General features: G+C 40.6%; 3 protein-coding genes and 1 long non-coding RNA gene across 5 annotated transcripts; 3 read left to right on the top strand and 1 right to left on the bottom strand.

Annotated features, from left to right (window-relative positions):
- The first annotated feature begins 496 nt into the window (after positions 1-496).
- On the top strand, positions 497-4,107 carry LOC149978675 (uncharacterized). The gene is made up of 4 exons (XM_090194956.1): positions 497-1,032; positions 2,149-2,255; positions 2,391-2,568; positions 3,877-4,107. The coding sequence occupies exons 1-4, from the start codon at positions 816-818 to the stop codon at positions 4,002-4,004; spliced, it is 630 nt and encodes a 209-aa protein (XP_090051082.1). The 5' UTR covers positions 497-815; the 3' UTR covers positions 4,005-4,107.
- LOC149978674 (uncharacterized) lies at positions 4,055-9,176 on the top strand. The gene is made up of 3 exons (XM_090194574.1): positions 4,055-4,063; positions 4,119-4,296; positions 7,825-9,176. Exons 1-3 carry the CDS (start codon positions 4,055-4,057, stop codon positions 8,808-8,810), a joined length of 1,173 nt encoding a protein of 390 aa, XP_090050700.1. The 3' UTR covers positions 8,811-9,176.
- A 3,598-nt stretch (positions 9,177-12,774) lies between these two features.
- LOC149978673 (uncharacterized) lies at positions 12,775-14,401 on the bottom strand. Its single transcript, XR_016485598.1, has 2 exons — positions 13,673-14,401; positions 12,775-13,546 (listed from the first exon to the last, which is right to left on the bottom strand). It is a non-coding gene; the product is annotated as an uncharacterized LOC149978673 (long non-coding RNA).
- LOC118947616 (uncharacterized) lies at positions 13,725-20,562 on the top strand. 2 transcript variants are annotated; one of them, XM_090194934.1, is made up of 4 exons: positions 13,725-14,472; positions 14,804-14,901; positions 15,037-15,214; positions 18,998-20,562. In XM_090194934.1, the coding sequence occupies exons 1-4, from the start codon at positions 14,001-14,003 to the stop codon at positions 19,537-19,539; spliced, it is 1,290 nt and encodes a 429-aa protein (XP_090051060.1). In that variant the 5' UTR covers positions 13,725-14,000; the 3' UTR covers positions 19,540-20,562. The 2 variants fall into 2 exon arrangements, with proteins under 2 accessions (XP_090051060.1, XP_090051061.1); XM_090194935.1 differs by lacking the exon at positions 18,998-20,562 and having other exon boundaries at positions 13,747-14,472; positions 15,037-15,252.
- The last annotated feature ends 3,281 nt before the right edge of the window (positions 20,563-23,843 follow it).

The raw sequence follows: 23,843 nt of genomic DNA, 5'->3' as shown, positions 1-23,843 counted from the left end.
TGAATCGAACTTACAAACAAATATTTTCCGAGGATGAAGCGTGACAAGAAATAACTGCACTGAAAGACTGAACCGTAGCGCTGCTTCTATGCGCGCAGAACGAATTCTCTACTTACTGTTTCCGTACAGTCTTTCTAAGTACCAGGAACCTCCACTAGGGGGCGATAAACACCATGGAACACAATGAAAATCCATCGGTACCACTGTAATAAAACAGTCTGTTACCTTCTGACAGGATGGCGGCACAGAAGTATTTATTCATTATCTACATATTCATATTAAGCTTCTACGTCTGTGAACAGGAACTTATTATTTGTAAGACGTAAGAGAAGATATATCAGCTTATTGTTAAATTATGACGTTCTTTCCAACACAAAAAGTCTCGTAACTATTGTTTCCAAACTGCGTTACCCACTCCAGTCAGCAGATGGCGATGGGCGTCTTTCGGGTGATGATTCTTGCGTGACGTATAATGGACTGGACGGGACGCTTCTTCAGGAACAACAAGGCGCCAACTCTTTCAACCACGTCGGTAGCTTAGTAGCCAACCTAAAACTGGAAGATTGACGCTTTAGACCATGTTAATGTACATTATGTAATCTCAGTGTTGTAAATGCAGTTCAGTTGACGTATTAACTGGTTAACTTGAACCTAATTTGCATGTTCAATTTGCAAACTTGTTAAAGATTGTTGCTGAGCCTAGCACTAGGCTAGTCGCTAATGCTAGCAGGCTAACATCACTGACCACGAGTTCACTAAACTACTCCCCTGCTAAAGAAGAAGAGGTCTGCTGTACGGAGAAAGAATCTCTGGCGATGAACATTGTCGTGAAAGAAGAAGAAGAAGAGGAGGATATGACTGTGAAAGGAGAGGAAGAACCTTCCAGAATGAAAAAGGAGGAAGAGGAGGCTGTTATAGTGAAAGAAGAGAAAGAACCTTTTAGAGAGGAAGAGGATGCTGTCTCAATAAAGTTGAAGGAGGAAGACATTTTGGGAGTGAAAGAGGAGGAGACAGAAGATCAGATTAACACCAGTGAGTACTGTCTTCAACAGCGACACAAACTATGCCCGTTGTTGAACTAATGTGTGGTTTTTAAGTGGCATTCTACTGAAGTTCTACACTTGAATATGTTGTTCAGTGCTGTAGGAATTGTTAAAGGGTCAATCTGCCATTGGTTCATATATTTTAGGGACTTTTCAATTAGATGTATTGAATTCTCCATGTGGTCTGTATTAAAGTTCCCCTCATCTAATATAACAGGTTTTTAAAATTCTATATTGGTGCATATTTTCTACTTAAAATAACAAAGGGATGCAAAAGCCACCCATTTTGTGGAACGACCCCTTTTACATTTGCATCACAAACAATATTTTAGGAAATCATGATGAAAGTGGCCATTTTAGACATATGCATGCCTCTTGTAAGACTCTATGATTGCAATAGATGATCATAAGTTTACCATCCACTATCGTGGATCCTCTGGGGAGCCTCTATTATTATTATTATATACACTATATACGGTGCCTACATTATTATATACACTATATACGGTCCCTACATTATTATATACACTATATACGGTGCCTACATTATTATATACACTATACGGTGCCTACATTATTATATACACTATATACGGTGCCTACATTATTATATACACTATATACGGTGCCTACATTATTATATACACTATACGGTGCCTACATTATTATATACACTATATACGGTGCCTACATTATTATATACACTATATACGGTGCCTACATTATTATATACACTATACGGTGCCTACATTATTATATACACTATATACGGTGCCTACATTATTATATACACTATATACGGTGCCTACATTATTATATACACTATACGGTGCCTACATTATTATATACACTATATACGGTGCCTACATATAATTCTCCATGTGGTCTATATTAAAGTTCCCCTCATCTAATATAACAGGCTTTTAAAATTCAATATTGGTGCATAATTTCTACTTAAATATCAAAGGGATGCAACAGGCCATTTAGTGGAACAACCCTTTAACATTTGCATTTTAGGCCCTGTTTAGAGATATCAATGCCTCGTCTAAGACCCTTTGTGATTGTAATAGTAGATCATAAGTTTACCACCTGTTTGATGTTCTAGTTCACACAGGAGAGAGACATGACTATTGTGGATCCTCTGGGGAGCCTGAACAATATCCTGATGCTGACGAGACAGAGAAGAGTCTCTCCAGATCAGAACACCAGATGGTACAGCTTGGTCTGGTCTAGCATACAGCTTGCTCTCTCTGGGTCTGGGCTGGGTTTCTGTAAAGCACTTTATGACAACAGTGACATCAGCATCCATAATGATATGTGTCTTTGTCCCCTCTTTATGGTTACCAGGACAACGCTAGCCCTTCCTCCCTCCCTGAGTCCCTGTATTGTGCCTCTCCCGGTAGCTCCTTACTGCTGGGTAGGAAGAGGTTGTCTGTGCTGCTGGTGGACTGCAGGAAAACAACGGGGCTGAGTGGAACTGTGAGAGGAGGAGCAGAGAAGAACGGATTAGATTTCACACATCAAAGTAAGTGCTGTAGTTCAGTTTGAACAAATACAATAGATCTGCCCACTGGTATCTGTTACCAGGACAACCAGCAGAGTTCTCTCTCCACAAAGAGCCGGAAGTGCTATCGGTTGGCGCAGAAGTTTGACAGTGTGTGCAACTCTGCAGAACTCTTGTTCATTTTCAGCGTGCTTAGTTGTGAAGTGTTTAAAACGTCTTAAGACTAGCGGAACCCCTCGACAACATCCGCTGAAATGGCAGAGTGCGAAATGGAAAAATATTTTTGGGAAATATTTTAATTTCATTCGAGTGCAATACACCAAATTAAAGCTTAACCTCTTGTTAATCTAGCCATCGTGTCCAATTTCAAAAATGCTATACAGCGAAAGCTCACCATACGATTATGTTAGGTCAGCACCTAGTCACAAAAAACATACAGACATTTTCCAGTCAAAGAGAGGAGTCACAAAAGGCAGAATTAGAGATAATATTAATCCCCAACCTTTGATGATCTTCATCAGATGGCACTCATAGGACTTCATGTTACACAATACATGTATGTTTTGTTGGATAAAGTTCATATTAGTATCCAAATATCTCAGTTTACATTGGAGCGTTTGTTCAGTAATGTTGTGCCTCGAAAACATCTGGCGAATTTGCAGAGATCCAAATCAATTTACAGAAATACTCATCATAAAATTTGATAAAAGATATAAGTGTTATGCATAGAATTAAATATATACTTCTCCTTAATGCAAGCACTGTGTCAGATTTCAAAAAAGCTTTACGGAAAAAGCACACCACACTATATACGGTGCCTATATTATTATATACGCTATATACGGTGCCTACATTATTATATACACTATACGGTGCCTACATTATTATATACACTATACGGTGCCTATATTATTATATACACTATATACGCTGTCTACATTACTTAATACACTATACACGGTGCTTACATTATTATATACACTATATACGGTGCCTATATTATTATATACACTATATACGGTGCCTACATTATTATATACACTATATACGGTGCCTACATTATTATATACACTATATTCGGTACCTACATATAATTCTCCATGTGGTCTATATTAAAGTGCACCTCATCTAATATAACATACTTTTAAAATTCAATATTGGTGCATAATTTCTACTTAAATATCAAAGGGATGCAACAGGCACCCATTTCGTGGAACAACCCTTTAACATTTGCATTTTAGGCCCTGTTTAGAGATATCAAATCCTCTTGTAAGACCCTTTGTGATTGTAATAGTAGATCATAAGTTTACCACCTGTTTAATGTTCTAGTTCACACAGGAGAGAGACATGACTATGGTGGATCCTCTGCGGAGCCTCAACAACATCCTGATGCTGACGAGGCAGAGAAGAGTCTCTCCAGATCAGAACACCAGATGGTACAGCTTGGTCTGGTCTAGCATACAGCTTGCTCTCTCTGGGTCTGGGCTGGGTTTCTGTAAAGCACTTTATGTCAACAGTGACATCAGCATCCATAATGGTATGTGTTTGTGTCCCCTCTTTATGGTTACCAGGACAACGCTAGCCCTTCCTCCCTCCCTGAGTCCCTGTATTGTGCCTCTCCCGGTAGCTCCTTACTGCTGGGTAGGAAGAGGTTGTCTGGGCTGCTGGTGGACTGCAGGAAAACAACAGGGCTGAGTGGAACTGTGAGAGGAGGAGCAGAGAAGAACGGATTAGATTTCACACATCAAAGTAAGTGCTGTAGTTTAGTTTGAACAAATACAATAGATCTGCCCACTGGTATCTGTTACCAGGACAACCAGCAGAGTTGTCTCTCCACAGAGAGCCGGAAGTGCTATCGGTTGGTGCAGAAGTTTGACAGTGTGTGCAACTCTGCAGAACTCTTGTTCGTTTTCAGCGTGCTTAGTTGTGAAGTGTTTAAAACGTCTTAAGACTAGCGGAACCCCTCGACAACGTCCGCTGAAATGGCAGAGAGCGAAATGGAAAAATATTTTTGGGAAATATTTAACTTTCATACATTCACGCGTGCAATACACCAAATTAAAGCTTAAACTCTTGTTAATCTAGCCATCGTGTCCAATTTCAAAAATGCTACACAGGGAAAGCTCACCATACGATTATGTTAGGTCAGCACCTAGTCACAAAAAAACATAGGGCCATTTTCCAGTCAAAGAGAGGAGTCACAAAAGGCAGAAATAGAGATAAAAATAATCCCCAACCTTTGATGATCTTCATCAGATGGCACTCATAGGACTTCATGTTACACAATACATGTATGTTTTGTTGGATAAAGTTCATATTTGTATCCAAATATCTCAGTTTACATTGGAGAGTTTGTTCAGTAATGTTGTGCCTCGCGCTGGCAAGTCCAGACGAAAGTCCAGACGAAAAGTCAAAGAAGTTCTATTACAGTTCGTAGAAACATGTATAGAATGTATAGATGTATAGAATCAATCTTTAGGATGTTTTTATCATAAATCTTCAATAATGTTTCAACCGGACAATTCCTTTGTCTTTAGAAATGAAAAGAAACGCAGCTCGCTCACGGCCGCGCTCATGACTTAGCTCAAGGCATTCTGCCAGACCCCTTAGTCAAACAGCTCTTATTCGCTCCCCCTTCATAGTAGAATCCTGCAACAAGGTTCTAAAGACTGTTGACATCTAGTGGAAGCCTTGGGAAGTGCAATATGACCCAATTTACACTTTATATACGAAAGGCAATGACTTGAAAAACTACAAACCTCAGATTTCCCACTTTTCCCGCTGCTCTCCCTCTCTCTCCATGTAGTAGTGTTGTACTGAAACAGCTGCTCTCCCTCTCTCTCCCTGTAGTGTTGTACTGAAACAGCTGCTCTCCCTCTCTCTCCATGTAGTGTTGTACTGAAACAGCTGCAAAACGTGACTCGTGACGTTGCTGCATGCGGGCCTCGCTCTTCTGCTTTGCCAGTTAATTTGTTATTTTATTGAAGTTATGGCTTTTGTCTTGCAGCTGGATTTTTTTTATTTGTTTGAGAGAAAAAAAACACTTTTCAACCTGTAAAACATATACAAATAAACACAACAAAAAAATTAACGTATCTTTTTTCAGGACCCTGTCTTTCAAAGATACTTTGTAAAAATCCAAATAACTTCACAGATCTTCATTGTAAAGGTTTTAAACACAGTTTCCCATGTTTGTTCAATGAACCATAAACAAGTAACGTCAAACATATACAAATATGATGATGTCATAATGAATTCATGACACGTGATTGAACAAATATGATGATGTCATAATGAATTCATGACACGTGATTGAACAAATATGATGATGTGGGGCGGCAGGGTAGCCTAGTGGTTCGAGCGTTGGACTAGTAACCGGAAGGTTGCAATATCAAATCCCCGAGCTGACAAGGTACAAATCTGTCGTTCGTCCCCTGAACAGGCAGTTAACCAACTGTTCCTAGGACGTCATTGAAAATTAGAATTTGTTCTTAACTGGCTTGCCTAGTTAAATAAAGATAAAATAAAAAATAAATAAATGTCATAATGAAGTCATGACACGTGAATGAACAAGCCTTTCTATATACGGTGCCTTCATTATTATATGCACTATATACATTGTTATATACACTATATACATTATTATATACACTATATACGGTGCCTACATTATTATATACACTATATACGGTGCCTACATTATTATATACACTATATACAGTGCCTACATTATTATATACACTATATACGGTGCCTACATTATTATATACACTATATACGGTGCCTACATTATTATATACACTATATACGGTGCCTACATTATTATATACACTATATACGGTGCCTACATTATTATATACACTATATACGGTGCCTACATTATTATATACACTATATACGGTGCCTACATTATTATATACACTATATACGGTGCCTACATTATTATATACACTATATACGGTGCCTACATTATTATATACACTATATACGGTGCCTACATTATTATATACACTATATACGGTGCCTACATTATTATATACACTATATACGGTGCCTACATTATTATATACACTATATACGGTGCCTACATTATTATATACACTATATACGGTGCCTACATTATTATATACACTATATACGGTGCCTACATTATTATATACACTATATACGGTGCCTACATTATTATATACACTATATACGGTGCCTACATTATTATATACACTATATACGGTGCCTACATTATTATATACACTATATACGGTGCCTACATTATTATATAGACTATATACGGTGCCTACATTATTATATACACTATATACGGTGCCTACATTCTTATATACTCTATATACGGTGCCTACATTATTATATACTCTATATACGGTGCATACATTATTATATACACTAAATACGGTGCCTACATTATTATATACACTATATACGGTGCCTACATTATTATATACACTATATACGGTGCCTACATTATTATATACATGGTGCATACATTATTATATACATGGTGCATACATTATTATATACATGGTGCATACATTATTACATACACTATATACGGTGCCTACATTATTATATACACTATATACGGTGCCTTCGGAAAGTATACAGAACCCTTGACTTTTTCCGTGTTTTTTTACATTACAGTCTGAATCTAATATTGAGGGGGCACCTGTGTAATGATCATGCTGTTTAATTAGCTTCTTGATATGCCACAACTGTCAAGGGAGATGTTACTAATGTGCTTTGTGTCTGTCTCCAAGTTTTGGACTTCCACACTTCTTTAGTTATTTAATGTTTAAAGAAGTGTGTAGGTCACATTCTGTATCATACAGCTATGAAGGTTATATATTTACAACCACCTGCATGATAGGAACAACATCTGTGTCGTCTGTGTCTTGGGTGTCATAGAACTGTAGAACATAGAATCCAATTATGTCTTGGGTGTCATAGAACTGTAGAACATAGAATCCAATTATGTCTTGGGTGTCATAGAACTGTAGAACATAGAATCCAATTATGTCTTGAGTGATCTAGAACTGTCTAGTTGTTTGTATTCTGACTTGTAAAACAGAAATAAAGATAAGTAATTTAAACATATCAGTAGTTACCAGGAAGCTCTACAACATCATTTGTTTTAAATTATGAAATGTTTGAAAACTGGCCTCAGGTTGAGGGCTCTGATTTGAATTAAACCTCATAGCAAGCACTTTTATCATGGGGAAATTTCATTCTGTTCTCTCTTTAAATAAACACTGTCTTTGGCAGGAGGAAAACCAAACTTGGAGGAACCAGAGACGTCCAAACCATCAAGACGACACCTCTGCTCCCAGATTGGAAAGAGTTTTACCAAGTTAGGAAGCCTGAAAAGACATGAGAGGGGACACACAGAACCGAAGCCACAAAATTGCACCCAGTGTGGAAGGAGTTTTAGCCACTTAGGAAATCTGAAAGCTCATGAGCGAACACACACACGGGAGAGGCCTTTCCATTGCTCCCAGTGTGGAAAGAATTTTAAGCGGTTAGACACTCTCAAAACCCATGAGCAAATACACACAGGGGAGAAGCCATACCATTGTGCCCAGTGTGGAAATAGTTTTAGCCAGTCAGGAAGCCTGAAAGTTCATGAGCGAATACATACAGGGGAGAAGTCATACCTTTGCGCCCAGTGTGGAAAGAGTTTCAGCCAGTCAGGAAGCCTGAAGGAACACATGAGACTGCACACAAGGGAGAAGCCTTACTACTGCTCACATTGTGGGAAGAGTTTTAACCATTTAGTTAGCATGAAAAGACATGAGAGGATACACACAGGAGCGAAGCCACACCCGTGCTCCCAGTGTGGAAAGAGTTTTAAGCGGTTAGACACCCTCAAAGCTCATGAGCGAATACACACAGGGGAGACACCATACCATTGCGCCCAGTGTGGAAATAGTTTTAGCCAGTCAGGAAGCCTGAAAATACATGAGAGAATACACACAGGGGAGAAGCCATACCATTGTGGCCAGTGTGGAAAGAGTTTTAGCCTTTTAGAAAGCCTGAGAGTACATGAGCGAATACACACAGGGGAGAAGCCTTACCACTGCTCCCAGTGTTCAAAGTGTTTTACCCATTTAGGAAGCCTGAAGGAACACAGGAGACTGCACACAGGGGAGAAGCCTTACAAATGTTCAGACTGTGGGAAGACATATTACTCATCACAGACACTTAAAAGTCATGTGAGAATCCACACAGGAGAGAATGCTTACTTATCCTAGTGTGTGAACTCATTTTTCACATCACATTGTCCATTGTCTTATATTGTTGTCTGAGAATGTGTTTACATGTTTATACCACATGAAATTGAATGGTGCAAAGTATACTCAAACATATATTTGTATGTTTTTATTAGAAAACATGAATTGAATATGGAGTATGTCAGTTTGAATACAGAGTAAATCAGATTCCATGTGTTTAAATGGGCCTTTTTTAAACTCTTTGTGTGTGTTTATCTGGGTGTGTCATTCCTCCAGCACTACAGATAATCAAGTGATATTTGGATGTGATGCATTAGTTCCATTGTTGACATTTGCATTGTTGGCCCACTGATAATTTAATTAAATGAAAATTTTCAGACTCTGTAATGGAAAATGTTAATTGTTTGTGTGTCCACATAACTGAGTATGTGACTAACCTTGTGAAACTGTCCTGTTATAAGCTCCTGTTCTTGGGAGTATCATCCTGTGTTGCAATCCAATTTGGACCTGTGTCCTTGTATGAATAAAGTCCCTCCCAGGAACAGGAAACTATAAAGATATTTGCTCATAACCCAATGCTTCAGGAAATCAGACTGTCTACACTGCGCTGTGTAACTCTGTTGTTCTCTCTGAGCTCAGAAATAAAGAGACTTGGTTTGACTTGGACTCCACCCAACTTGCAACCTAAATCCAATGACAGGTGACATTTTGTGTTGATTTCATGTTGAATTCACTTTAGTTGACGACTCAAAGAAATGTAAATAGAAACTAGATGTTGAACTGACGTCTGTGCCCAGTGGGCTGGTTTGAATACGGGGCAGGTGTTGGATCAATATCCACCTTCGTTGGTTATGGGATCGTCAGCCATCTCCTTCAGCGCCATTCTTCACTTTAATAGATCACATCAGAAAAGTCTGATAAAACGTAACAAATATGTCATAGAGAATTCATATTTACTTTATAATATGGCTACATATATATATATATGTACTGAACAAAAATATAAACGCAACATGCAACAATTTCAACGATTCACAGTACATATATGGAAATCAGTCAATGTCAAATGTATTAGGCCCTGATCTATGGACTTCACGTGACTGGGCACGGTGCAGCCATGGGTGGGCCTAGGAGGGCATAGGCCCACCCACTGACGAGCCAGGCCCAGCCAATCAGAATTTGTTTCGCCACAAAATGGCTTTATGACAGAGAGACATTCTACTTGGTTTCCTCAGCTGTCCAGGTGGCTGGTCTCAGTCTCCTGAAGTGAAGAAGCCGGATGTGAGGGTCCTGGGTGGGTGTGGTTACGCGTGGTCTGCATTTATGAGGTCGGTTGGACGTATTGCCAAATTCTCTAAAATGACGTTGTGTAGAGGAACTTACAGTACCAGTCAAACCTACTCATTTGAGGGTTTATCTTTATTTTTACTATGTTCTACAGTTTTCTACATTGTAGAATAATAGTGAAGGCATAAACAATGAAATAACACATATGGAATCATGTAGTAACCAAAAAAGTTTCAATCAAAATATTTTAGATTCTTCAAAGTAGCCACCCTTTGCCCTGATGACAGCTTTGCACACTCTTGGCATTCTCTCAACCAGCTTCATGAGGTAGTCACCTGGAATGCATTTCAATTAACAGATGTGCCTTCTTAAAGTTAATTTGTGGAATTTCTTTCCTACTTAATGCGTTTGAGACAATCAGCTGTGTTGTGACAAGGTAGAAGATATACAGAAGATAGCCCTATTGGGTAAAAGACCAAGTCCATATTATGGCAAGAACAGCTTATATAAGTAAAGAGTAACAATTGTCTATCATTACTTTAAGACATGAAGGTCAGTCAATCCGGAAAATGTCCGTAACTTTGAAAGTTTCTTCAAGTGCAGTCGCAAAAACCATCAAGCGCTATGATGAAACTGGCTCTCATGAGGACCTCCACAGGAAAGGAAGACCCAGAGTTACCTCTGCTGCAGATGATAAGTTCATTAGAGTTAATTAGAGTTAACTGCCCAAATAAATGCTTCACAGAGTTTAAGTAGCAGACAAGAGTTCAAGTAACAAACACATCTCAAGATCATCTGTTCAGAGGAGACTGTGTTTATCAGTCCTTCATGGTTGAATTGCTGCAAAGAACCCACTACTAAAAGGACATCAATAATAAGAAGAGACTTGCTTGGGCCAAGAAACACGAACAATGGACATTAGACCAGTGGAAATCTGTCCTTTGGTCTGATGAATCCAAATTTGCGATTTTTGGTTCCAAACGCTGTGTCTTTGTGAGACGTGAGTAGGTGAACGGATGATCTTTGCATGTGTAGTTCCCACCGTGAAGCATGGAGGAGGAGGTGCGATGGTATGCGGGTGCTTTGCTGGTGACGTTGTCAGTGATTTATTTAGAATTCAAGGCACACTTAACCAGGTTGACAACCGTAGCATTCTGCAGCGATACTCTATCCCATCTGGTTTGCGCTTAATGGGACCGTCATTTGTTTTTCCACAGGACAATGAGCCAAAACACAGAGTGAAGGGAAAGCAACCAATAAGTGTTCAGCATATGTTGGAACTTCTTCAAGACTGTTGAAAAAAGCATTTCAGTTGAAGCTAGTTGACAGAATGCCAAGAGTGTGCAAAGCTGTCAAGGCAAAGAGTGGCTACTTTGAAGAATCTCAAATATAAAAGATATATACTGAACTGAAATATAAAGATATACTGAACAGAAATATAAATGCAGCCTTCCGAGTGGTGCAGCGTATAAGGCACTGCATTGTGCTCGTTGCATTAATACAGATTCTGGTTTGATACCCAGCTCTGTCGCAGCCGGCCACAACCGGGAGAGCCAATTGGCCCAGCGTCGTCCGGGTTGGGGGAGGGTTTGTCCTCTAGCAACTCCTGTGGCGGGCCGGGCGCATGCGTGAGAATTGTGTCAAGAAGTATTGCGATTGTGTTTCGGGGGACGCATAAGCTACAGCTAGCTAGCACTGCAGTGCATAACATGTGGTGAGTAGTTGGCTCAAAAAGAGAGAAAGACAATAGTTGAACAGTTTTGAACAAATTAGGAGAAGGGAGAGAGAGAGGACGCATGGCTGTTGACGTTCGCCTCTCCCGAGTCCGTACGGGAGTTGCAGCAGTGAGATGAGATAAGACTAACTTCCAATTGACAAAAATTGGGGAGAAAAAGGAGGTGAAAAATATAAATATAATAATAATAATTTTAAAAATGTCTGCCCCAAATATTTAGCTTTTTTTTATTTTACCCAAAATATTATGACATTAGCGATTGGCCAAAATGTAAAAAATGTGAACATCTAAATCAACATTGTGTCGAACCCTTGAGACAACGGAGAGATGTTACTAATGAGCTTTGTGTCTGTCTCCAAGTTTTGGACTTCCACACAGAATTACTTCTTTACTTATTTTAGGTTCAAGGAAGTGTTTAGGTCACATTCTGTATCATACAGCTATGAAGGTTATATATTTACAACCACCTGCTGATTGGAATCCAGCGGCGTCTGTGTCTTGTCATAGAACTGTCTAGTGTTAAGTGTTCTGACTCTAAAACAGGATGAATAATTAATGTTCAATATTTAGTCTTCCCCATTCACCCTCTGAATGGAACACACACACAATCCATGTCTTATTTGTATCAAAGTTTAAAGATCCTTATTTGACCTGTTTCCCCCCACCTTCATCTACACGGATTGAAGTGGATTTAACTAGTGACATCAGTAAGGGATCATAGCTTTAGCCTGGATTCACCTGGTCTTTCTAAGTCATGGAAGGAGCAGCTGTTCTTAATGTTTTGTAGACTCAGTGTAAAGCACTACAGATAATCAAGTGCTATTTGCATGTGATGCATTTGTTCTGTTGTTTACAGGATGATTTGTATCTTATAGAGCGTGGCTTTAAGGGAAGAGTATGGTCACATCTAGACAAAAACAAATGTGAAAAATGAACAGAGAAAATGTGTATTAACACGCTACCTATTCATAGAAGTATTTATTCATCATCTACATATTTATATTCAAATCAAATCAAATGTTATTTGTCACATACACATGGTTAGCAGATGTTAGTGCGAGTGTAGCGAAATGCTTGTGCTTCTAGTTCCGACAATGCAGTAATAACCAACAAGTAAACTAACTAACAATTCCAAAACTACTGTCTTGTACACAGTGTAAGGGGATAAAGAATATGTACACAAAGATATATGAATGAGTGATGGTACAGAGCGGCATAGGCAAGATACAGTAGATGGTATCGAGTACAGTATATACATATGAGATGAGTATGTAAACAAAGTGGCATAGTTAGTGGCTAGTGATACATGTATTACATAAAGATGCAGTAGATGATATAGAGTACAGTATATACGTATACATATGAGATTAATAATGTAGGGTATGCAAACATTATATTAGGTAGCTATGTTTAAAGTGGCTAGTGATATATTTTACATCAATTCCCATTATTAAAGTGGCTGGAGTTGAGTCAGTGTGTTGGCAGCAGCCACTCAATGTTAGTGGTGGCTGTTTAACAGTCTGATGGCCTTGAGATAGAAGCTGTTTTTCAGTCTCTCGGTCCCAGCTTTGATGCACCTGTACTGACCTCGCCTTCTGGATGATAGCGGGGTGAACAGGCAGTGGCTCGGGTGTTTGTTGTCCTTGATGATCTTTATGGCCTTCCTGTAACATCGGGTGGTGTAGGTGTCCTGGAGGGCAGGTAGTCCTGGAGGGCAGGTGTTAAGCTTCTACGTCTGTGTACCGGAAAGTAGTAGTTGTAAGACGTCAGAGAAAATATATCAGCTTATTGTTAAATAATTATGACGTTCTTTCCAATACAAAAAGTGTAGTAACTATTGTTTCCAAACTAAGTTACTCACTCGTCAGCAGATGGCGATGAGCGTCTTTCAGCTGACTCTTCTTCCGTGACGTATAATGGACGGGACGCTTCTTCAGGAACAACAAGGCGCCAACTCTTTCAACCACCTCGATAGCTTGCTAGCCAACATAAAACTGAAGGATTGACGCTTTAGACCATGTTAATGTACATTAGCTAATCTCAGTGTTGTAAACGCAGTTACGTTGACGTATCAACTGGTTAACTTTAACTTAATTTGCATGGTCAATTTGCAAACGTGTTAAAGATTGATACTGAGCCTAGCACTAGGCTAGTCGCTAATGCTAACTAGCTAGCTAACATCCCTGACCATGAGCTCACTAAACTACTCCTCCCTTGCTAAAGAAGATGAGGTCTGCTGTTTGGAGAAAGAAGCTCTTGCGCTGAACATGGAAGAAGAAGAGGAGGATACAGTGAAAGGAGAGAAAGAACCTTTTAGAGAGGAAGAGGATGCTGTCTCAATAAAGGTGAAGGAGGAAGACATTTTGGGAGTGAAAGAGGAGGAGACAGAAGAAGCTTTCAGGATGATAAAGGAGGAAGAGGATGATATTACAGTGAAAGAGGAAGATGGGAAAGAGGTTGTCAGCGTGGAAGAGGAGGTAGAATCTTTCAGAATCAAAGAGGAGGAAGATGCCATAACATTGAAAGAAGAGAATGTAGTGAAAGAAGAGGAAGAACCTTTTGGAGTAAAAGAGGAAGAGGGAGCTATCTCAAAAAAAGAGGAGGAGGAAGATGTTTTAGGAGTGAAAAAGGAGGAGGAGTCAGAATATCCGATTACCATCAGTGAGTACTGTCTTAAAAACAGGGGCACAAACGATGCTGTTGTTGAACTAATGTGTGGTTTTAAAGGGGCATTCTACTGAAGTTCTACACTTGAATATGTTGTTCAGTACTGTAGGAATTGTTAAAGGGTCAATCTGCCATTGGTTCATATATTTCGGGGTCTTTTCAATTAGATTTATTGAATTCTCCAAAAGCACCCATTTTGTCGAACAAATGCTTTTACATTTGCATTTTAGGCCCCGTTTAGAGATATTCATGCATCTGGTAAGACTCTGTGATTGTAATAGTAGATCATAAGTTTACCACCTGTTTGATGTTCTCGTTCACACAGGAGAGAGACATGACTATTGTGGATCCTCTGGGGAGCCTCAACAACATCCTGATGCTGACGAGGCAGAGAAGAGTCTCTCCAGATCAGAACACCAGATGGTACAGCTTGGTCTGGTCTAGCATACAGCTTGCTCTATCGGGGTCTGGGCTGGGTTTCTGTAAAGCACTTTATGACAACAGTGACATCAGCATCCATAATGATATGTGTCTGTGTCTCCTCTTTATGGTTACCAGGACAACGCTAGCCCTTCCTCCCTCCCGGAGTCCTCATGTCGTGTCTCTCCCGGTAGCACCTTACTGCTGGGTTGGAAGAGGTTGTCTGTGTTGCTGGTGGACTGCAGGAAAACAACGGGGCTGAGTGGAACTGTGAGAGGAGGAGAAGAGAAGAAAGGATCAGATTTGACTCATCAAAGTAAGTGCTGTAGTTTAGTTTGAACAAAAATAATAGATCTTCCCACTGGTATCTGTTACCAGGACAACCAGCAGAGTTCTGTTAGTTGACATGAAGATAGACTGGTATCTGTTACCAGGACAACCAGCAGAGTTCTGTTAGTTGACATGAAGATAGACTGGTATCTGTTACCAGGACAACCAGCAGAGTTCTGTTAGTTGACAGGAAGTTAGAGTAGTGTATATGGATGTTATGAATATCATAATACTGAAAAAGGATTCTGCCAATGAACAGAGAGAAACCAATAGACCATATAAAACCTTGATGAAAGTTAGATTTAGAGAGAAAGTTTCAAGATGATCTGATGTAAGGTGCATGTTTTACAAAAACCTTTCCTCAAAACATTATGGATTTTACATTGCCTGTCCCAGTCAACCCCCCTGTCTTTACAAGACTGTAGAACAGGAAAACAAAACTCCAGAAACTTCAATTTGGCCTGTTTTAATTAATTAACTAATACTGGAGGAAAGCTGGGATCAGGCTGCCCACTCAAGAGAAAGCTTCAAACTGTAACCAGTGCCGGCAACCTTGTTCAGGTTATCAATCAACCTACCAGGGTAGTGACAAACAGTAGAGGAATGAAATCATCAACATGGTTTGATCATATCTTTACTAATGCTGCAGAAATGGGTTTTAAAGCAGTATCCAGATCCATCAGATGTAGTGATCACAATATAGGAGCCATGTCTAGGAAAACCACCGTTCCAAAGGCTGGGACTAATATTGTGTATAAGAGGTCATACATTTTTTTGTAGTGATTCCTATGTTGTTGATGTAAATAATATTTGTTTGTCCGTAGTGTGTAATGACGAGCAACCAGACACTGCCCTTGACACATTTGAAACTGCTTATCCCAGTTACTAATAAGCAGCACCCATTAAGAAAACGACTGTAAAAACTGTTAAAACCACGTGGATTGATGAGGAATTTTAAAAATGATATGATGAAGAGGGAGGCAAAAGAGATGGCATATAATGGCTGTATAACTGAAGGAATAGAAAAAGGGTATGATGTAGAGCAGTGGTTGCCAAACTTTTTATAGTTCCGTACCCCTTCAAACATTCAACCTCCAGCTACGTACCTATATCTATCTATATGATACAGTTATTAAACATAAGAATGAGTGTGAGTTTTTGTTTACAACTCGGCTCGTGGGAAGTGACAAAGAGCTCTTATAGGACCAGGGCACAAATAATAATTATATAATTTTGTTCTTTATTTAACCATCTTTCATATAAAACCTTATTTTGTTCATCGAAAATTGTGAATAACTCACCACAGGTTAATGAGAAGGGTGTGCTTGAAAAGATGCACATAACTCTGTGACCCAAGTGGCGTCGGGAGCAACTGTTTGCACGCTCGTTACCACTCCACTATGTCTCCCTGTCATGGCGTTTGCACCATCAGTACAGATACCAAAATGTATTTCAGGTAACCTGGCCTACTATGGTCTACTATGCTAATTCTGTAGCGGTATTGTTAGAGATTTTGTTGTGGCGCCAGGCAGGTATTAACCTGCTGGAGGGAAAGAGTAGATTAGCGCTACCAGGCACACATCATCAGAAGATACTGAATAGAGTGGAGCCTGTTGGCCAGATAGCCAGTGGAGACTAGAGTGGAGCCTGTTGGCCAGATAGCCAGTGGAGCCTGTTAGCCAGATAGCCAGTGGAGGCAAGAGTGGAGCCAGATAGCCAGTGGAGCCTAGAGTGGAGCCTGTTGGCCAGATAGCCAGTGGAGACTAGAGTGGAGCCTGTTGGCCAGATAGCCAGTGGAGCCTGTTGGCCAGTGGAGGCTAGAGTGGAGCCTGTTGGCCAGATAGCCAGTGGAGGCTAGAGTGGAGCCTGTTGGCCAGATAGCCAGTGGAGCCTGTTGGCCAGATAGCCAGTGGAGACTAGAGTGGAGCCTGTTGGCCAGATAGCCAGTGGAGCCTGCTAGCCAAATAGCCAGTGGAGGCAAGAGTGGAGCCTGTTGGCCAGATAGCCAGTGGAGCCTAGAGTGGAGCCTGTTGGCCAGATAGCTAGTGGAGACTAGAGTGGAGCCTGTTGGCCAGATAGCCAGTGGAGCCTAGAGTGGAGCCTGTTGGCCAGATAGCCAGTGGAGCCTAGAGTGGAGCATGTTGGCCCGATAGCCAGTGGAGCCTAGAGTGGAGCCTGTTGGCCAGATAGTGTGGTGGTTAATTTCTTTACTATCAAATGAGGAGATACGAACTTATCACACCAAGTCAGAGTTATACTTAAACTACATCTTTAATAATAAGAGCTTTGCAATACCAATGACTTGTCAACGATTCACCATTTTCTAATGATCCGTTGAGAGTGGCAAAACAAAAGTACAAAGGTCTTTTATAACCAAGATACACCCCTTTCAACCTACATGACGAACAACAGATACATAGAATGGCCACAAGGTTAAGATTTGTATGAAAGATATTTATAATACATAGTAAACAGCATCTGCTCTGTCAACAGTTTTCATTGTATAGACCAAATGTCTGGAACCGTCTCTTCCTGGTACGGTATAGAACAGAACCATTACCTCATGTTCTCTGGAATTCTCTTTAGGTTTTATCACCCAAAGACATCGTAAATCTCCTCTGTCAGTGTTATCTCATAGAGGCCCATCCTCAGTAGAACACACACACAATAGTTAACAGAATACTCTATTCTGTCGAATAAAACAACCATTATAATGCAATACAAGCGTTATAACATGATCTTGCAATTTCCATGACAGTAGCCAGTGGAGAGAGAACATACAGTGGGGGAAAAAAGTATTTAGTCATCCACCAATTGTGCAAGTTCTCCCACTTAAAAATATGAGAGAGGCCTGTAATTTTCATCAAATCAAATTTATTTATATAGCCCTTCGTACATCAGCTGATATCTCAAAGTGCTGTACAGAAACCCAGCCTAAAACCCCAAACAGCAAGCAATGCAGGTGTAGAAGCACGGTGGCTAGGAAAAACTCCCTAGAAAGGCCAAAACCTAGGAAGAAACCTAGAGAGGAACCAGGCTATGTGGGGTGGCCAGTCCTCTTCTGGCTGTGCCGGGTGGAGATTATAACAGAACATGGCCAAGATGTTCAAATGTTCATAAATGACCAGCATGGTCGAATAATAATAAGGCAGAACAGTTGAAACTGGAGCAGCAGCACGGTCAGGTGGACTGGGGACAGCAAGGAGTCATCATGTCAGGTAGTCCTGGGGCATGGTCCTAGGGCTCAGGTCCTCCGAGAGAGAGAAAAAAAGAGAGAATTAGAGAGAGAATATGTGGGGTGGCCAGTCCTCTTCTGGCTGTGCCAGGTGGAGATTATAACAGAACATGGCCAAGATGTTCATCATAGGTACACTTCAACTATGACGGACAAAATGAGAAGAAAAAAATCCAGAAAATCACATTGTAGGATTTTTAATGAATTTATTTGCAAATTATGGTGGGAAATAAGTATTTACAAAAATAAAAAGTGTTGGTCCCATGTTTCAAAAGCTTATTTCTCTCATATTCTGTGCACAAATGTGTTTACATCCCTGTTAGTGAACATTTCTCCTTTGCCAAGATAATCAAAATAAAATAAGTAATGTTATTACCAGGAAACTCTACAACATTTGTTTTAAATTATAAAATGTTTGAAAACTGGCCTTGGGCTATTGAGGGATCTGATTTGGATTAAACCTCATAGCAAGGCAGTTTTACGATGTGGAGATGTAATTCTGTTCTCTCTTTAAATAAACACTGTCTTTGGCAGGAGGAAAACCAATCTTGGAGGAACCAAAGACGTCCGAACCAGCAAGACGACACCTCTGCTCCCAGATTGGAAAGAGTTTTACCAGGTTAGGAAGCCTGAAAAGACATGAGAGGGGACACGTAGAACCGAAGACACAAAATTGCGCCCGGTGTGGAAAGAGTTTTAGCCACTTAGGAAATCTGAAAGCTCATGAGCGAACGCACACACAGAACAGGCCTTTCCATTGCTCCCAGTGTGGAAAGCGGTTTAAGCGGTTAGACACCCTCAAAACTCACAAGAAAATACACACAGGGGTGAAGCCGTACCATTGCACCCAGTGTGGAAAGTGTTTTATCCGGTCAGGAAGCCTGAAGGAACACATGAGACTGCACACAGGGGTGAAGCCTTACTACTGCTCACAATGTGGAAAGAGTTTTAACCATTTAGCTAGCCTGAAAAGACATGAGAGGATACACACAGGAGTGGAGCCACACATTTGCTCTCAATGTGGGAAGAGTTTTAAGCGCTTAGACACCCTCAATGCTCATGAGCGAATACACTAGGGAGACACCATAACATTGCGCCCAGTGTGGAAACAGTTTTGGCCCTTTATAAAGCCTGAGAAGTCATGAGTGAATACACACAGGGGAGAAGCCTTACCACTGCTCCCAGTGTTCAAAGTGTTTTACCCATTTAGGAAGCCTGAAGGAACACAGGAGACTGCACACAGGGGAGAAGCCTTACAAATGTTCAGACTGTGGGAAGACATATTACTCATCACAGACACTTAAAAGTCATGTGAGAATCCACACAGGAGAGAATACTTACTTATCCTAGTGTGTGAACTCATATTTCACATATCATTGTCCATTGTCTTATATTGTTGACTGAGAATGTGTTTACATGTTTATACCACATGAAAGTGAATGGTACAAAGTATACTCAAACATATATTTGTATGTTTTTATTAGAAAACATGAATTGAATATGGAGTATGTCAGTTTGAATACAGAGTAGATCAGTGCTTCTACACCTGCATTGCAGGTTTGGGGTTTTAGGCTGGGTTTCTGTACAGCACTTTGAGATATCAGCTGATGTACGAAGGGCTATATAAATACATTTGATTTGATATGATCAGGTTCCATGTGTTTAAATGGTCCTTTTTTAAACTCTGACTGTGTTTATCTGGGTGTGTCATTCCTCCAGCACTACAGATAATCAAGTGATATTTGGATGTGATGCATTAGTTCCATTGTTGACATTTGCATTGTTGGCCCACTGATGATTTAATGAAATGAAAATATTCAGACTCTGCAATAGAAAATGTTAATTGTATGTGTGTCCACATAACTGATTATGTGACTAACCTTGTGAAACTGTCCTATTATAATCTCCTGTTCTTGGGAGTTTCATCCTGTGTTGCAAACCAATTTGCACCTGCGTCCTTGTATGAATAAAGTCCCGCCCAGGAACAGGAAACTATAAAGATATGTGCTCATCACCCAATGCTTTTGAATTCAGACTGTCTACACTGCACTGTGTAACTCTGTTATTCTCTCTGAGCTCAGAAATAAAGAATTTTGGTTTGACTTGGACTCCAGCAGATCCTTATTTTATAATATCCACCACAACTCTCCCACGGATTGCTGTTTATCATTGTCTCAAAGAAGAATTCCTCGTTACACTTTCCTGGGGGAATTTACAAGCCTCCCACTGGTTGAATAAACATTGTTTCCACATCATTTCAACAAAAGAAATCCATGTGATGTTTGATCAATGTGAAAAATCTGACCACCCCTCATCGCTGTCAAACTCTCTGTTCAGTGGCAGAACGACAGATCTGTACCTTGTTATCTCGGGGATTTGAACTTGCAACCTTCCGGTTACTAGTCCAACGCTCGAACCACTAGGCTACCCTGCCGCCCCACATCATCATATTTGTTCAATCACGTGTCATGAATTCATTATGACATCATCATATTTGTTCAATCACGTGTCATGAATTCATTATGACATCATCATATTTGTTAATTCACGTGTCATGAATTCATTATGACATCATCATATTTGTATATGTTTTACGTTACTTGTTTATGGTTCACTGAACAAACATGGGAAACTGTGTTTAGAACCTTTACAATGAAGATTTAAGTTCAAGTATTCTTTTTGTATTTTATTTGTAAAATGGCAACCAATCATCAATCATCATGTCACAAGACATCATGTCACAAGACCATGAACAAGACCATCAAAATGTATTGGAAAGGAGCATCAAGCTCATCACATGCAGTTTCACCACCCTGTGAAGTTCATAACTTATTTCATCTGTAGCCTAATAAACTGCATGGGTTCCCAAGTCATAGTGGGAGGACCACACAACATATCAGCATGTGACTCCAAGTTAACTAAGACATGATGGTTATTATATAAATATTTGCTCATAAAGGAGTTTCCACCTCCATTTCTCGCTTATACATTTTTACTGACACAAAAAGACCCCACCATGTCAAACGAAGTAACAAATCGTCTGTCGGCTTTTAGAAAAGTATACAGGCATATCCTGTTTCCATCAGCCCGGTCATTACTTTTGAAATGGTTGGATCAATATCCACCTTCATGAAATGGATGAAGCCTGATTTGGAATGTCTGAATAGTTCTATCTGGCTTCGTACCCCTCTGATAATCCTGAAATGTCCATCTCTAACTATAACATTTTCCGACAAGCTAGAACTGCTAAAGGGGGCGGAGTTGAAATCTACTGCAGAGTTCTGTCTTACTATCAAGGTCTGTACCCAAAACAATTAGAGCTTCTACCTTTAAAAATCCACCTTTCCAGAAACAAGTCTCTCACCGTTGCCGCTTGTTATAGACCCCCTTCAGCCCACAGCTGTGCCCTGGACACCATATGTGAATTAATTTCCCCCCATCTATCTTCAGAGTTCGTACTGTTAGGTGACCTAAACTGGGACCAGTTTAACACCCCAGCCGTCCTACAATCTAAGCTAGATGCCCTCAATCTCACACAAATTATCAAGGAAACCACCAGGTACAACTCTAAATCCGTAACAATGGTCACCCTCTTAGATATCATCCTGACCAACTTGCCCTCTAAATACGCCTCTGCTGTCTTCAACCAGGATCTCAGCCATCACTGCCTCAGTGCCTACGTGCGTAATGGGTCCACGGTCAAATGACCACCCCTCATCGCTGTCAAACTCTCCCTACAACACATCACCGAGCAGGCCTTTTTAATCGACCTGGCCCGGGTATCCTGGAAGTATACTAACCTCTTCCCGTCAGTAGAGGATAACTGGTTGCTCTTTAAAAGTGCTTTCCTCACCATCTTAAATAAGCACACCCCTTCAAAAAAAAATGTAGAACTAAGAACAGATATTGGTTCACCCCAGACTTGACTGCCCTTGAACAGCACAAAAACATCCTGTGTCGTTCTGCATTAGCATCGAATAGCCCCGCGATATTGAACTTTTCAGGGAAGTCAGGAACCAATATACTCAGTCAATTAGGAAAACTAGAAATTCTGTTTTCAAACAGAAATTTGCATCCTGGAGCACGAATGGAGAAGTCCATGGAGAATAAGTGCACCTCCTCCCAGCTACCCACTGCACTGAGAGATACCACCGATAAATCCACGATCATCGATAATTTCAATAAGCATTTTTCTACGGCTGGCCATGCTTTCCACCTGGCTACCCCTACCCCGGCCAACATCTCAGTACCCCCTGCAACATCTTGCCAAAGCCCCGTCCCCCCCGCTTTTCCTTCACCCAAATCCAGATAGCTGATGTTCTGAAAGAACTGCAAAATCTGGATCCCTACAAATCAGCCGGGCTAGACAATCTGGACCCTCTCTTTCTAAAGTTTGCTGTACCCCTATTACTAGCCTATTCAACCTCTCTTTTGTATCGTCTGAGATCCCCAAAGATTGGAAAGCTGCCGTGGTCATCCCCCTCTTCAAAGGGGGAGACACTCTAGACCCAAACAGTTATAGACCTATATCTATCCTACCCTGTCTTTCTAAAATCTTGAAAGCCAAGTTAACAAAGAGGTCACCGACCATTTAGAATCCCACCGTACCTTCTCCACTATGCAGTCTGGTTTCTGAGCTGGTCATGGGTGCACCTCAGCCACGCTCAAGGTCCTAAACAATATCATAACTGCCATCGATAAAATAGAGTACTGTGCAGCCGTCTTCATCAACCTGGCCAAGGCTTTCGACTCTTGTCAATCACTGCATTCTTATCGGCATACTCAATAGCCTTGGCTTCTCAAATGACTTCCTCGCCTGGTTCACCAACTGCTTCTCAGATAGAGTTCAGTGTGTCAAATCGGAGGGCCTGTTGTCCGGACCTTTGGCAGTCTCTATGGGGGTGCCACAGGGTTCAATTCTCGGGCTGACTCTTTTCTCTGTATATATCAATGTTGCCCTATTGCTGCTGGTGACTCTGATCCCCCTCTACTCTGACGACACCATTCTGTATACATCTGGCCCTTCTTTGGACACTGTGTTAACAAATCTCCAAACGAGCTTCAATGCCATACAACTCTCCTTCCGTGGCCCCCAATTGCTTTTAAATGCTAGTAAAACTAAGTGCATGCTCTTCAAGCGGTTGCTGCCTGCATCCGCCCACCCGACTAGCATCACTACTCTGGACGGTTCTGACCTAGAATATGTGGACAACTACAAATACCTAGGTGTCTGGTTAGACTGTAAACTCTCCTTCCAGACTCACATTAAGCATCGCCTATCCAAAATTACATCTAGAATCGGCTTCCTATTTCGCAACAAATCCTCCTTCACTCATGCTGCCAAACATACCCTCGTTAAACTGACTATCCTACCGATCCT

The sequence above is a fragment of the Oncorhynchus mykiss genome, chromosome 13 (assembly GCF_057628025.1).
Source record: "Oncorhynchus mykiss isolate SJ-2025 chromosome 13, ASM5762802v1, whole genome shotgun sequence".
NCBI classification, from domain to species: Eukaryota; Metazoa; Chordata; class Actinopteri; order Salmoniformes; family Salmonidae; genus Oncorhynchus; species Oncorhynchus mykiss.
This window is presented reverse-complemented; position numbering and strand designations above follow the sequence as displayed.

Bases quoted from the DNA above. Each gene is read 5' to 3' on its own strand.
- LOC149978674 (XM_090194574.1), top strand. The intron at 4,297-7,824 runs GTAAGTGCTGTA...TGTCTTTGGCAG, and splicing joins ATTAGATTTCACACATCAAA to GAGGAAAACCAAACTTGGAG.
- LOC149978675 (XM_090194956.1), top strand. From the start codon at position 816: ATGAACATTGTCGTGAAAGAAGAAGAAGAAGAGGAGGATATGACTGTG. The intron at 2,256-2,390 runs GTACAGCTTGGT...TATGGTTACCAG, and splicing joins CCAGATCAGAACACCAGATG to GACAACGCTAGCCCTTCCTC. The intron at 2,569-3,876 runs GTAAGTGCTGTA...TTAATGTTCTAG, and splicing joins ATTAGATTTCACACATCAAA to TTCACACAGGAGAGAGACAT.
- LOC118947616 (XM_090194934.1), top strand. From the start codon at position 14,001: ATGAGCTCACTAAACTACTCCTCCCTTGCTAAAGAAGATGAGGTCTGC. The intron at 14,902-15,036 runs GTACAGCTTGGT...TATGGTTACCAG, and splicing joins CCAGATCAGAACACCAGATG to GACAACGCTAGCCCTTCCTC. The intron at 15,215-18,997 runs GTAAGTGCTGTA...TGTCTTTGGCAG, and splicing joins ATCAGATTTGACTCATCAAA to GAGGAAAACCAATCTTGGAG.